Source organism: Agelaius phoeniceus, chromosome 3 (assembly GCF_051311805.1).
Source record: "Agelaius phoeniceus isolate bAgePho1 chromosome 3, bAgePho1.hap1, whole genome shotgun sequence".
NCBI classification, from domain to species: Eukaryota; Metazoa; Chordata; class Aves; order Passeriformes; family Icteridae; genus Agelaius; species Agelaius phoeniceus.
This window is the reverse complement of record NC_135267.1, coordinates 78439431-78454236: the sequence shown is the minus strand read 5'-3', so window position 1 is coordinate 78454236 and position 14806 is coordinate 78439431. Positions and strand designations below refer to the sequence as shown.

General features: G+C 37.8%; 1 protein-coding gene across 9 annotated transcripts in view; it reads left to right on the top strand.

Annotated features, from left to right (window-relative positions):
* QKI (QKI, KH domain containing RNA binding) overlaps positions 1-14806 on the top strand; it is a 154283-nt gene that overhangs the window by 123059 nt on the left and 16418 nt on the right. For 5 of the 9 annotated variants that reach the window (XR_013181420.1, XM_077175666.1, XM_054630069.2 and 2 more), the window contains exons 5-6: positions 10612-10699; positions 13042-13338. Coding sequence is in view for 8 of the 9 variants with exons in the window: in XM_077175666.1 (XP_077031781.1) it covers positions 10612-10699; positions 13042-13338 (385 nt within the window). In the remaining variant the exon portion in view is untranslated. Of the gene's footprint in view, positions 1-10611; positions 10700-13041; positions 13350-14806 lie in introns of all 9 variants that reach the window. The other 4 variants (XM_054630070.2, XM_077175668.1, XM_054630071.2 and 1 more) reach the window with 3 other exon arrangements.

Below are 14806 nucleotides of genomic sequence, written 5' to 3'. Positions count from 1 at the left end.
AAATGAAGTTGGTTTAATTTTCTTTGACACTTACTTCAGCTTCCTTTTTTTTTCCCCAAGAACTATGATGAATAATTAAAACAAGATTTGTATATGTTTGAATTATTCTGGGTGATTGCACTGGGAAATTATGTGACTACATTTTAAAAAAAGTCAAATTATCATTACTTTTGTTATTCTAGAGTAGGTAAAAGAAACTGCAGTATGTTGCATGATTTTCATAATTTACTAAGAATCCACTAATCTTTTGCAACTGAAGTTGCTAAGGTTGAAGGAATTGATGAAAAAATTAAAATCTGTTGCATGTACATTTTTATATAATATTTACAGATGTCAGAAGTATTTTTGCAAATTGAGACTGTCTTTTAAAAGGCTTTTAAAATGTTTTTAATGCTAAATTTTTTATGTAGAAACAAAATGATACAAACTGGTAGGCAGAACTTCCGTGCTCAGCTCCTTAGTGACAGCACGAATAAATTTCCAGGTCTGTCAGGAGTCAAAAAGCTGCCTTTTGTCAGTTTGTGATCAAACCTGTGCTTTGCTGCCTGGTGCTCTGCAGTGATGGACGCCTCACAGCACACACACACACCACACCTGTGGCTGCTGGGTGCAGCTCAGACTCTCCATAGCCTGCAGCAGCCAGAATGGCTCAGCCTTTCCTCCTTAGGCAGGGAAGGTGGCCGGCCATCCCTGCCCCACGGTAGCCACAGGTTAGGGCAGTGTCTGAAGGAGGAGGGAGAGCGGCGCTGCTCAGCTGTGCCCAGCAGTGCTGTGGCTCCCTGGGCAAGAGGAGCTCCTCAAAGGCCCTTTGTGCCGGTCCCTGCCGGTTCTCACTCCTGTCTGTGGAAAACAAGGGTTGGCCTGGCTCTGGAAGCTGAAAAGAAGCTCAGTAAATAGCAGGGAAAGCCCTTCCCTAGCAACACGTGGCCTCGAGCAGCCCAAGCCTTCAGTCGTATGATTGACATATTTGTCCTCTAAAGAGAATGCACACAATTAGTTTTTTCACTTCTCTGTATTTTTAAGCTGTGTGAAAGTGGGTTTTAGCAGCCATACAAGAAGAGATTGGGATACCATCACTCCCTTCTTCTGGACTTCGTCAGCTCTGAGAGTTCAAAAACTGGAGAGGCATCTGTGGTGTTGATGAAAGAGCTAACCTGGATTTTTAAACAGTATTTAATCATTGGTATTGGAGTACCAATGTAAAGTGCACATGAGACACACGTGTGGTGATAGATTCAACACAGCTATGGGCTGCTTGTAGGCATGTAAGCAGTTGGAAATAATTGTGACCTTTTAGTACTTATTCACTTTTTAGCAGCTGTTGAAAATTACTGCAAGTACATGCTCAGTGTGTATCTCCTTTTAAACTTCCAATATTCTGTTTCGTTTATTAGATGAAACTTAAATTGGTTGGATGTTTGGGCATCTTAGGTTCAAAACAATACTGTTTCTCTAGATGGTAACGTTATGTAAATTTCTGAATGAGATAGTCATTTCATGCCTCAACCTGAGAGGTTGTGCTTGTGCAGAAAACAGTAATTTTGAAAATAAAACCATTAATGCAAGCATTTTACAAAAGGGGAGTGCAGGTGAAATGCATAAACAATTTTTATATCACATTTCGCTGTCATGATTTCGGTTGAAAATAAGAGTAGAGCAGTAAGTGTGACAGTTGAAGAAGCTCTTGGAAGACCACTGCTCCCTGAATACTAACATTTTACAGCTGGAAAAGCCTAAACATTCATGGGTTTAGTCCATATTGTAATAAAGTAGTTTATTTTAATTAGTCAGTATTACATTTTCAGGACATCTCCTGCTGAAGATAAAAATGTCTTAGAAGTTACTGCTGCAGCTTGAATTCCCATGTGGTAGTGTGCAGCCCTGAATCCTGTGTTTAATGCAACACGTGAGAGAAGATACCCTTGAAATTTCGACATGTGCTAATTTACAGCAACAGTCTTTGTGCTCCCTGTCACCAGCAGTTAGTTTTCTTCTATTGCTCTAAAGAGAGAGACTCCTCACATTCTTTCTTGGTTACTAAATTTGATATGAAATGTCATTTTTCTTTCTTTCTTTTTTTTTTTTTTTTATTATTTCTTGGTGGGAACAGATTTGAAACATACTGGACATGTTTTCCATATGAAAACATGCAGTCGTATCTCAGTGCCATTTTGAAAATGAGAGGCTTTGTTTATGTAGTAAACCATTAGCATAGCTGGAAAGAAAATTATGTAGCATTGGGATCTCTGGAGTTTGCAACAAAAAACTAGTTTTGAAACCCTTAAATGGGGGTCTCCAGTCCCATCTTGCCCCCTATGTACCCACCCATGTCAATATTTGATTTAGGTGTCTTTGCAGTTCAGGGGAATTCACAGCTATTTTGAGTGTATAAACTCAAACTTTGAATAGAGACCTCCTAGGATGACAGAGGGAAAATAAATGTTACAGGTCAGGCCACACTTAACTGTAAATATTTTTAATTAATCATTCCATTTATATATTTCTAACGACTGCCTCTAATTTGTACCTGTTAGAACAACCAGCTTGATCATAGCTCGTTTTGTAGCATATATTAGTTAAATTGTTTTTACAATTTACTGAAAACTCAAGATGGGTTAATGAATTTGTCCTGATAAAAGTAGAATGTGTCAACACTGTCTGAGTGTTCTGGCACTATTCAGTCTGTTCCAAAGGCTACAGCTGGAATAAAGACCTGCATAATATAGGTGGTGTTTGCATTCTGCTCTCTTCAGATTCCTAGGATGCTGATGGAGCTCAGGATGTTGCTGGTAGAACCATATGTGGGAAACTTGTGTGAGAGGCTTGCCTGCTACTATCTCATTTGCTGTGCTTATAGTTTAACTGCTGTTTTCAGAATTGACCTAACCAGTGAGGAGGAATTTTGAATGTCTAGCATTCCAAAACTAGATATACCAACAGTGAAGTGTTCAGCTCTGAACATTTTTAAGCTGGGCTTGCACATTGCTAAGAAATAGGTCTAATGCTTTAGATTGCACAGATGCCTTTAAATTGATAGGTATTTCATTTGAATCTTAATACAAATATCAGCAGATATCTATGATAGCAAATAAACCTGAACACATCTCAGTATTATTCTACCTTTTAAAAACATTTTAGAATGTACTGTGATTCTTTTTTTTTCATTTAGAATTTTTTGGGGTTTAGTGTGTATATGTGTGTCATGAAAGATGCATTCCTGTTATGGAGCTTTATGAATTGCTGAAGCTCTCCAGTGTGGTGTATAGAGATTCTTATCACAGATTTTATTAAAAACAGTAAAACAGACGTGCAAGGAAAATAGGAATGGAAATATAAAAAAAAGAAAAAAAAAAAGAAAAAATGCAAAGCAAAAAGCAAGTTCTGAAATTAAGTATTGTTGAGGGTTTGATTTAACCTATCCAGGTGACCTGTTTTATTTTTTTCCTTCATAGCCCAAAACCCTGTGATTTAAACATGAGCCCATCAGATCTGTCCTAAAGAAATGTTGATCTGTTAAGGTCAAGCAAAATTCCCCCCACCCCATTATGCTACCAACCAGTATCTAGGGGAATATATGGTGAAGCAAATTTCTAAGTTCCACTGATGCTCTATTTCAGTCTGGCCTGTAAAACACGCTATCTGCCAATTTTCTGTACCTTATCTGTATTTTCTTTGTGCAGAAATGGAAACTGGGGGAGGGAGGGCATCAGGACTCTCAAAAGTATTACTGGTAAGCCAAGTATCACGATTAAACAGGGATATGTCAGATAAGGTGATGGGGAGTGTAAAAAGATAGGCTGTCTCTTTCCCCTGGTGTATCTTTAACATTATGACCAATGAATTTGTCAAGTGAAACAGCACAAGTCTTCTTTGCATATCATTTGAACTGAGAGCTTGCTTTGAAGAAGATAAGCAGACTGTGTTGCTCAGAAGAAATAATGATGCTTATTTATCTTTGCCTGTCCTCGTAGCCATAGCAGTGTGTGTCAGTGTTGAAAAGGAAATAGAGAAATAACTGAGCTATAGTTTTACCACCTGTTCAGTGCCATAGGACTGTTGATGTACAGGACTCTGAGAAATATGGCTGGTCTGGAAGTCTTTGTCGTTAAAGCATTTGGGAAAGTTTCCTCTGATATAAGAATAGGTGCCAAACTGTGACAGAAAAGACCTCTTTGACCAATTCCCCTCAAAACAAACAAAGCTGTGGTTTAGGATTTCTGCTCCATCACCCTCAGAAGTGTATAATGAAGGATGAGAAAGTCTGTTGCATGTGTTTACTAGCAACTTCTAACTATCAATATTTACATTCTGGGCATGGGAAACTTGAAGGTCTCTGCCAGATTTTTTTGAGGGAAAGGGAGGATGAGATGTTTTCTTTAATACTGAGTAATAGAGTAATTTACCAGAACCAAAAGCCTTTACAAAAGTAAACTCTAATCTCTTGCACTAGGTAATTGATTAATAGTTGAGGTACTCCCATTCAGAGTCTTACAAAAAAGCTCTTTTCTTTGTCTTTTACATCTAGTTACCTGTAATCTTGTCTAGGATATCGTTGCTATAGATACATCACTTTCAGCAACTTGGCTACAAAAAAAAGATCTTCCAAACATGGATTTTAAGCATATACACTTCAGCTTCAAAAATTCCAATGTGTTTTAGCCTTTGTAGTATATTTTACAATATATTCCGATGTCTGAGATCTGTTTTTTTATTTGATACATGTATGTCTAGGAATTTTTAGTATAATGTTCGTAAGGTTTTTTGTTTATAAATTATGAATGGAAGGTTTTTGTCCCTGAATGGAGACATTCATGTGTAAAGACTGTTTGACTGGAGCATGGTATGTTAGGAATACTTACTGATCTACAAGTGAATTGCAGTGGAAGATTTTTCTTTGTCAGGGAGATAAAAGCATTCTAGAGCCTGAGAATCCAGCCTGTGTCACAGTGCAGGCCTCCAAGCTGCAGCTGTTGGGCTGTGGAGCAGCTGGGGCCTGTGGGAAGGCAGGGTGACAGACCCCTGAGGAGCAGCACTGCCTCCTGGATAAGTAGGATAAGATCAATGGCAGTAAAATATTTCCGTGGTGCATTTTACCAAAATTCCTATTAAATTAGTAAATAGAAGGTGGCTTATACTATGCAGATACACTATGCAGTCTAAAGAATAATTAAAGTCTTCATATTTAATGTGTGTATTTCCAGGTGGTAGAAAAGTTATGTTTATTTTATGTGGCAATTTTAAATTACTTTTCTATTTGAGGAAGAGTTTTAAGTATTTATTCTTGTTCATTAGTATAGTGTTCTTCCATAACTGCTAAGTCCTCTCCCCTTCTGCTTGGAGTGCATGAAAAATTATTTATTGCCTTTACCTGCATTCTGAAAAATACACTGTGTTCTTAGAAGCTTGAAGCAAATGTGTGGAACGGTGCATGGACTTGGATAAAATGTTTGGTAGCTGGAAGAGTTCTCTCCAAGAGTGGCAGGAAAGCTGCTGGTGGGAGCTGCTGTGTAAGCAGCAGCAATGGTGTGGAGCAGGCAGGGAGGCAGCTCTGCAGGAGAGGTTGCTGAGGTGCTTGGCAGGCAGGTGCTCTTTGGTGCTGTCATGCTGCTGAGGCCCCTGGTCGTTCTTTCCATGAGCCTGGTGGGACAGGCCTGCTGCACTTGCTAGGGAAGATGGAGACTGGTTTTTGGCCCTTGTGTTCCTGGCTCATCTGGCTGTCGTTTTGCTTCGCCACCCTTTTCCCTTCCCACTTGCTGCTCCCGCTCTGAGCCTGAAAGGACAGCTCTGGAAAAGCTTATAAAGAACTGGTCCCCAAAGCCAGACTTTGCTGCATTTTATCCAAATAATAAAACTGTCTGCTGCCTTTCCTAGGGCTGGACTCACTTCAGTTCATGAGAATCCAGCTGAAGTACCGGGATGTGACAGGATTGCAAAAGTTTGATCCAAAATGCATGACATCTGGAAGCTAGACTGTCAGTGAAAGTCACTGACATCACCTAAATATGAGGATCTATTTGTTGTGAATGTAGGGAGAAAGAAGTATATCTGTTATATTTTCCAAAGCAGTTACTTTAAGAGAAAATGGAGCATCATATGGGGAAAGCACCTATGTTTGTAGAGATGTGTTGAAAGCCTTCCCTTCCAGCCCTGGTAATAATGAAAATCAGAGAGCATTTTGAGACTTGTATGTGAGACTGTGAGGCTCAAGAAGCTCGGTCAGAATGAGGTATCCCAGCTATGACATAAGTGAGTGGATGGTTTGGTTTCTGAATTACCTGAGCTGCTGTGATGCTCCTTTTGGGCCTGGCAGCAGTATGGCAGGGCAGTGTTGCCACTGGCTGTCTCTATAGGTCTAATTTATGGATCTCTGCTCTGTCCTAAACACTGCTACTTGATCCTTCTTTTAAATACTATCTTTGTTTCCTTCTCTGCTATAATTTGTTACAGGCTTCTCAGAGTTGACAGAATCTAACAGTCCACCTTTCACCTCTGAAAACTGTTGTCATCTGCTGAAGTCCTTCATTGACATTGCACAATGAAGGCATTTACCTTTGGAGTCTGCATGCCTGTCTGTCTTCCACCTGGATAACAAATGTATCTAGTGTATGTATGTTTTGTGTATAAATAAGAAGATAAAGTGTATGATACTCCTCAGGGTGCTGCATGCACATGAGAATCAGAGGCATTTCAGTACCTAAAGGTAAAGGATTTTCTGGAGGTCTTGGGACATCTGAGGTTGAAGTATAGCTTGGACATTGACAATAAAAAGAATTCATTGGAGTGTTTTATCTAAGCTCCCCATTTCATGACACGAAACAAGCTCTTACTAATAGCAGTTGTATAATTAACTGCATTCTTTTTTTGTGAAACTGTCAGTATTTCCCAAAATAGGGAAGAAAATTGTGGTTTTAACTGGCCATTTGTATGGTCAGCACTGTCTTTAGTTTGAAATTGTGTTTTTAGGAAGTGTTTCCCAGAGACTTGATGTAGGTGGCACTTTTTGTGTTTTGTGCCTTGCAACTCTAATCCTACACTGAGAAAGATTAGAAAGCAAGTTACTTAAAATGATAGTCCTCACTGGCATTTGGTCTCCTTTAGGTGTGTTTATTGCTAGCCCAGGTAGAGTTGAGCTACTGTGAGGAGTTAGAGGCTTTGTGTTCACAGAGCAGCACCCAGTGGTGTCTGTGCACAGTTGGCTTTGTTAGGATTTACTGCTCCCATCTCTTCCGTATTTGTATTTAGTGAGCATTTGCAAGTAGTTGCTTACATTTAAAGAATTATGTTTCAAGATACCATTTAAGGCTTTTTTTTTTTTTTAATCTGCATGTTATATTGTAGATGATAAATACAAGGAAAGCACTGGGGATTTAAGAGGATGAGAGGTTTGAGTCAATCACTTGAGCTTCAACTTAGTAATGCAAATCTGGTTTTAAGTGACCTTATTGATGTTTGCTCAAAGTAGCTTCCTTTTGGTACAAATGACTGAGCTTTGTTGCAGCTATTGTACAGGTAATGTACTGTCCCTTCAGAGATTGCCTTTGTATCCCTGCTGCAACCTCTCTTTGCTTTAACAGAGAGTGCCTGCAGGAATGCCTGGAGCTAAGATAGCTCTCGTGTGCCTCATTTGATCATCTGTCAGCAAAGAAGTGAGAGGATAGGGCAGGGAAAAACATGTGCCTCTTGCTCTGACGCAGCTCTTGGAAGTTTGAGGGGCTGGCTATTGGTGAAGGATGTGCAAGTGGAGGGCTTGGTACCAGAGAGGGAAGGACACAACAGTGTGTCCCAGAGGGTCATGGGCGCTTCTGTGACTTCGCCATGAGGAGAGGCGGCAAGTGACTGTTCCAAGGGCAGGGTGCGAGGGGCTGGCAGGATTTTGGGCAGCACTGGTAGGGTGGGTGGTGCCGGCAGTGCTGCTCACCAGTGTCCTGCAGAGGTGGCATTGTGCAACAAACAGTGCCATCTTCTGGGAGGAGCCGGAACCATGACCTTGTGGTCAGCGTTACACGTGTTTTTCAAAGTGGTGGAATGGATTTTTTGTCGGAGTTGGGGGGTTTTTTGTATCTAATAAATGCTTCAAAAACTAAAGCACCGGAAGTCAGTGTTAATGTCTGGTAATGCAAGTCCACTTCTTCCATCTCTGATTTTTTTTACTGATACAGTTGTTAAAGGGACATTTTAAGCTGTATTTTGGGTTTTGTTTAAAAGAAGAAAAGTTTATCAACTGCTGAGCATAGTCTAGAAAAGTAAATCTCAAGAATAAAGTTAAGGACTTAGTCTTCTTTGTTTAAGAAGAAGACTGTTTTTCCACTCTTACTTCCATAAACAAACTTCATAAAGCCTGGTAATTGCAACATCTCTTCTAATAGAAAGCAGTAATGACCTATAGGAAAATGTTAAAGTCAGAATGATTACTTGGACTTATATCTCCTTCTTCTGACCATATCAAAAGGGTAAAAATATTTTCTGTCTTAAAAGTATTTTTCTATAAATAGTTATATTGGGAAATATTCACTGTGGTGCAAAATCTGGGATTAGGGTTACTAAAATTATCCTAGCAAGTGGAGTGTAATATTCAGCATTTACTGAAAGTCATTAATGGCGTAGATCAATCTCCTGAAGGTCTTGTTTGGAGGAAGTGTGCAATTTTAGTAACAGTAATGGAACTATATGGGAGATGCAGCTGACATTGTGAGGAGGTTTTCTTGTTACACACTTTCAAATAAATAAATACATGAATGCAACAAAAAGCAAATAAGAAAGTACAACTTATGGGGGAGGGGAAAAGATTAATCAATGTGTTAAAAAAAATCTTTATTGCTAGAAGAACGTCGATAAGGTATATCCAGAATTATGAGAATTTGTGAGCTCTGGATAGGGAAATGGATTTGGAATTGGTTTTATTGTGTCATGATTGCCTAGGTAATTTACCAGCAAAGATGCAATGGAAAAATAGTTTATTTTAAAAAGAAGATAATATTATTTTGCATGTAAATTATAAATCTGTTCTGTGTCATATTAAGATTGCTAGAATCGGCACATTTTGTATTCCAAAGGGCCTATGGGACTATGGAGTCTGACATTTCTTCATGGTATGGTACTTAAATGTACAATTAATTTCTAGTTAAGATGGTAATTGAATGTGTATTTCCTTTTTTAGTATTAGTGTCAGCTTGCCCTGTCATACAATATTTAACATACAAAGAAAACGTCTAACTTTCAGTATATTCTGAATGTTTACTGTGTGATAATCTTGGTGTTTATGCAAGTCCCCAGTATTACAGTTGGGACTTTCAATTTCTGACATTTGAAAGGAATTCAATGTTGACTCATCTTACCATGTTGATTTTGAGTTGTTGATAAAAATCAGCTGCTAAAAGTTCCCTTCGCAAGGGGTCGTGACCCTTGAGTGTACCTCACAATAAGTACTAGATTTGCTTAGATAAAATATGAAAACTGTTTTTATCTTGGACTTTAGTAAATTACTAATCCACAGTTTGGGAGTAAAGTATCTATAACAAGCTCATTAACTTGGAAAATACTGTTCCAAACACCTGGAAAATATTGTGTGATTCGAGAAGTAAAAGTGTAAGAAATCCAGTTTAGCAAAGGAAGAATGCATTGCAGTTCATGGGAAAGCTGCCCTTCTATGCATCTGACTTAAGAATTTCAGCAGTGGCATTCCATACAGGAGGCAAGGTGGTAACCTGACATTAAAGTAGACATTGACCATCCCTCTTGGGTTTTCTCTATCATAATCACATTTGCTGTTCGATAGAGTGTAGACTAAACAAATAGTAGTGTTTTTGGAAAGACCAGAAAATCTCTGGTCTTGAAAATGAAATTATACAAAATGAAATTATACTATTATATATTACAATATATGTTAGAAGTGTTTTAATTACCAACTGAAAAAGTGAGCATTGTTCTACTGAACACTACTTAATATTTATGCAACCTGCACAATATCAATGGAGTAGGTAACTTCAGGGAAGTAGTTTTAATTGAAGCAAAACCAAGAGTAGTGTGTGCTGTGTAAATAGTAGTAATATTCTCATCAGAATACATCTACATGTGCCATAATAAGGAATTCAGCCTCAGGGCAGTTGTCAATATCCTGTCTGGAAAGCTACTCAAAGATTGTTGTTTATTTTTTTGTTTGCCCCCCCCCCCCAGTAGTCAGTATTGACTGTAATGGAGCAAATTACAGTAAACTGCAGTGCTTCAAATTTGTGATGGCTATTCATCCTATGGCCCAATAGTACAATTTTTTTAAAGATACCTTTAGGAGTATGTGAAAATGTACTTGAGAAAAATATTCCTTAAGTGATTTCTTCCAAATGCAATTTACCTTTAATCCTTAATTTTTATAATTTGTGTTATGAACTTTTTCCAAAACTCTTTGAAGATATTTCTTAACAAGTATTAATGATAGTCAACTGGCAACTTCCACTTAATTATATGGAAAAGTTGACAAAGCTTGCTGCTTTTGTAACTAATGGTAAACAGGTATTTTGCTTGGTTAGAACTTGAACAATTTTATTCTAGGTCAGTTAGATCATGTGCACTAGTGAGTTCATAATCCTGACTTCCTTCCCATTTTTTCATACGCAGGCAGAAGGAGAAGACAGCCTTAAAAAGATGCAGCTGATGGAGCTTGCAATTCTGAATGGCACCTACAGAGATGCCAACATCAAATCACGTAAGCATGTCATGAGCTCAAGGGTCAATGCCATAGAAGTGTTTGCAGGCTTTGAATGTTCAAGCTATCTTTGGAAAATGTACAGTGGCAACTTATCTTGGAGAATGGAAGGCAGTAAGAACCCAACAAAACTGTAGGTAGCTGTTGCAGAAGATTTTTGGGGGATAAGTTATGTCCATTCACGGGGTTTTTTAGCTTGTTTCTTGTCCCCATTATTTTTTTTAACAGTATGCATGGGTTGAAATATTTACTAATATGTAAATATTTACTAATACGTAAACCTCAACCCTTAAGCCAGATTTTTCTATTTGACAGTCATTTTTTCCTTAAAGCATATAAAGGACAGTAGACTCCATTGCATTTTTATTTTTAGGGATTTAATTTTAAAATGTTACAGATGTTCAGGATGCTCTGAATACATTTTTCTGTATTATATTCCTTCCTTTCATCTTGCTTGCATGCATACCCCCAATGTTATGTTTTACCAACAATTCATCAACTGATTTCACAGCTGAGTTCACACGGATCAGTGATGTAATGAGCCATTTTTACGATTACTTCCATTACATTTGTGTGAAAATGCTTTTGCAAACGCATGTGTGCACAAGTTTATACTTGAAAATTAATTACACGCACCTACTAATGAAAGCATACACCTATTATGTGTGATACAGATTATTTTGTTCAGTTGAAAATCTAATTTCTCCTCCCGAAAATATAGTTGCTGACGCTGTTCAAAAGTACATTTTTGCTGTAGCTGTGATACAGATGTCAAATGTAAGCACAGTTAAATCAGTCTTTTCACTAAGGACCTACTGATATTTGCAAATTTGTTTCTCCACACAGTCCCCCATTTCAGTGTTGATTATGTTTAAAGGTTGGAATGCAGTTAGGTCAATTTGAGAGTGCTTACACCAGTGTAATTATTCTGATTTGAAAAGGGACATAAGCAAGGGCTTTTACAACTACAATGGTAATGGTAAGTCTTTCAGCCCTAATGAACACTATGATATTTAAAGCTAGATCAGTTATAAATATATGGTAGTCTCTAAATTATTGCAAATTTATGATTAAAATAGCTTTCAGAATAGCTTAAATTTATGCAAACTTTTGCACAGAAATGTTTTTAATAATTTGAGCAATTTCTTTTTCTGGTCTGTTCCCATTGGTCTATTGCATCAGTGTAAGTGGGAAGATGGAATTTTTTATTTATTTTTTGACTGGAGATTGCCACACTAATACTCATTATTTGATAAGACAATTTCCGCCTTTGTGTTTGCATTTTACTGAAAAGTTGAAGATGTAGAAGCTCTACTGGTTTATTTCTGTTTAAGAAAGGAAGTATAAATATTTGAGTACTACTTTTATATTATCTGAGCATTTTTGTTTAAAAAACAAAAATAATTTTAGATATTCACCAGTGTCAAATCTGAAAAACTTTGCCACATTTCTCTTTTCAGGCCACCTCTAAGTTAATTAAATCCATGTAGATCGACAGTAGTGCATAGAAATGGATAAATTATAACCCTTTAAGATTGACTGTTACCAGCAGATATGTAGTGCTTAAGTTGTTCATCTGGTGTGCCAACAGGCTTCAAATAACATTTAATTGAACGTGCTAGCACCACTTCAGAAAACAAACAAGACCACCACAAACAAACAAAAAACCAAACCAATACATAAAAACCACCTATTTTCTTTAGCTTAAGCAAGGCGATGGTGAACTTCTAATACAAAGGAAGTATGTAACTTGGTGAAAATTTTATATGGAAATAAAATTTGAGCCTATTTTATTCATGTTATGTTAGGACAGGACCAATTCATGTTTCTAGGTCACCTTCAGCTTCACTGATCCTGGAAATGGGAATTGCGTATATGTTTAAATATAATTTTAAGACACGTAAAAACTCTAGACTCATACAGCAGCTCTGCATAACTGAGTGTCTGTGGACTCTATAGATGCACTAAATTTTGTACTCTGTATTTGATTGTGATAGTATTTTCCTTGTATTTCCTGCATGCATCTCAGTCTCATGCAGTCTTGATAGCATAAATGAAGAAATGTGGTCTAAATGGAGCTTTCGTGCTGTGTAACCTGTTTGAGAAATCTACCTCACTGTTTTACAATGGCTTTTTTATTTTGCATGATCATACTTAATCACACTGGAAAATGGAAAGCTGTTTGCATTTGAATGGTGTGCTTTGGCACTGTGTGATCAGCGCATGTACTAATGATTTCCTTTTATTTTTCTTCTTTCCTACTTTTTCCCTTTTTTCCCATTCTTTCCACGTTTTGTACTGCTATCTCCATACTTTCCTCTGAATTTCTTTGCTTACTGTAGCAGCCCTTGCCTTTTCTCTTGCAGCAACAGCCCAGGCTCCAAGGATTATTACTGGGCCTGCGCCTGTTCTCCCACCAGCTGCCCTGCGTACTCCTACGCCAGCTGGCCCTACCATAATGCCTTTGATCAGACAAATACAAACCGCTGTCATGCCAAACGGAACTCCTCATCCCACCGCTGCAATAGTTCCACCCGGACCCGAGGCCGGTTTAATTTACACACCATACGAGTACCCCTACACACTGGCACCAGCTACATCAATCCTTGAGTACCCTATTGAACCTAGTGGTGTATTAGGTAAGACCTTTGTGCGTGGATGGCTGCAGAATGTGTTGCTTGTGCTTCTGTTGTGTTTGCAAGGTTGAGGTTCATGGAGCTCAAAGAAAAAAAATCTGAAGCAACAAACTTATTTCAGGTATATCAAAGCCGCCCAGGTGAGCTGCTCAAATGGTGCAGCTCTTAAACATTTTAAATGTGTTTGGCATTCCTGAATGTGTGTGCTTAGTTTATATTCATAAATTTACCAAAAATAAATGTCTTCATGTTTGTATGATACTAGATGGCAAGGGGAAAAAACCTAAATACAAGTTGCCCATACATAGGCAAGGGGGAAAGAAGCTAAATACAAGTTGAGGTCTTTTATATGTCACCTGTGGTCCCATGAATAACAGATCAGTTTGTATTCTCTTTAACATAAATTAACATCCAGCAATTTTTGGAAGAGAGGGCTTCTCATTTTGCTATATCGTATTAGCTAGCAAAACTGGAGGGAGTGGAGAAGTCTTTGTTCAGTTGGATTTTTTGTTTATTTAGTACGCAGCTGATAAATCTCTCTTCAGTGTCAGAAAGCGCTAAATTATATTGTGAGCAGAAAATTATTTCAGTGAATGAATATAAAGCAAACCAAGTTCTCACCAAAATAAAATAAAATTAGCAACTTTACTGATGGCTTCTTTTATATACGTTGCATTGAAATGTCCATCATTCCTAATATTTCAGACCACTGACTTGGTGTGTGAAGGCAAGAATGATAAAGCGGCCGTGACAATTCAGTTAACTGGCCAATATGGAACAAGCAGTTCCAATAGTTTCTTCCTTCCCTACCCTCTCCAGAATCTAAATAATCTTTCTCTTCAGTTTGTTCTGAATTGCATATGACCTTGGTCCTGCATAATGTTGATTTTATAGGACTTTGATCTTAGTTTGTTCAGTGGCAGTTATTGATTTACACGAATTCTAAACATCTCTAATGAACACTGGACAATAAGGTTCAAAGTCAATATTTTGTTGAAAGTATTGCAAAAAAATCAGTGTTTCACGTGACAAATACTTGGTGAGTTATCTGTATGTGTGCATGTTTCCACATTATGTACAGTAAAAAAGAAAATGTATTTCAGACTTCTGTCTTGCAGGATTAGTGAATCAATAACAAAAATTCTAGTAAGACAAAAGTATGCAGTACGTCTGTCAGCTTATGGTTGTTGTACGTTAACCCATTGCCAAAATTCTGCAATCATATGATAGCATTATTGTTTATTAATTTCCCACAAACATGTAAATATTCTTCCTAGCTCCTCTACTCCCAGTAGAGTCCAGTTGTGGTACATGTGGGGTAAAGTCACAAAGAGTTCATCAAAGTAGCTGTTAGTGGTTAGTGGCAAGCCCCTCTCCTGAATTCAGTTAATAGCAAGTAAAGAAATACAGCATTCCAGAGTGCACTTTATTACAATGCAGGGAACTTGGATTTCTCGCAGGACTTTCTATA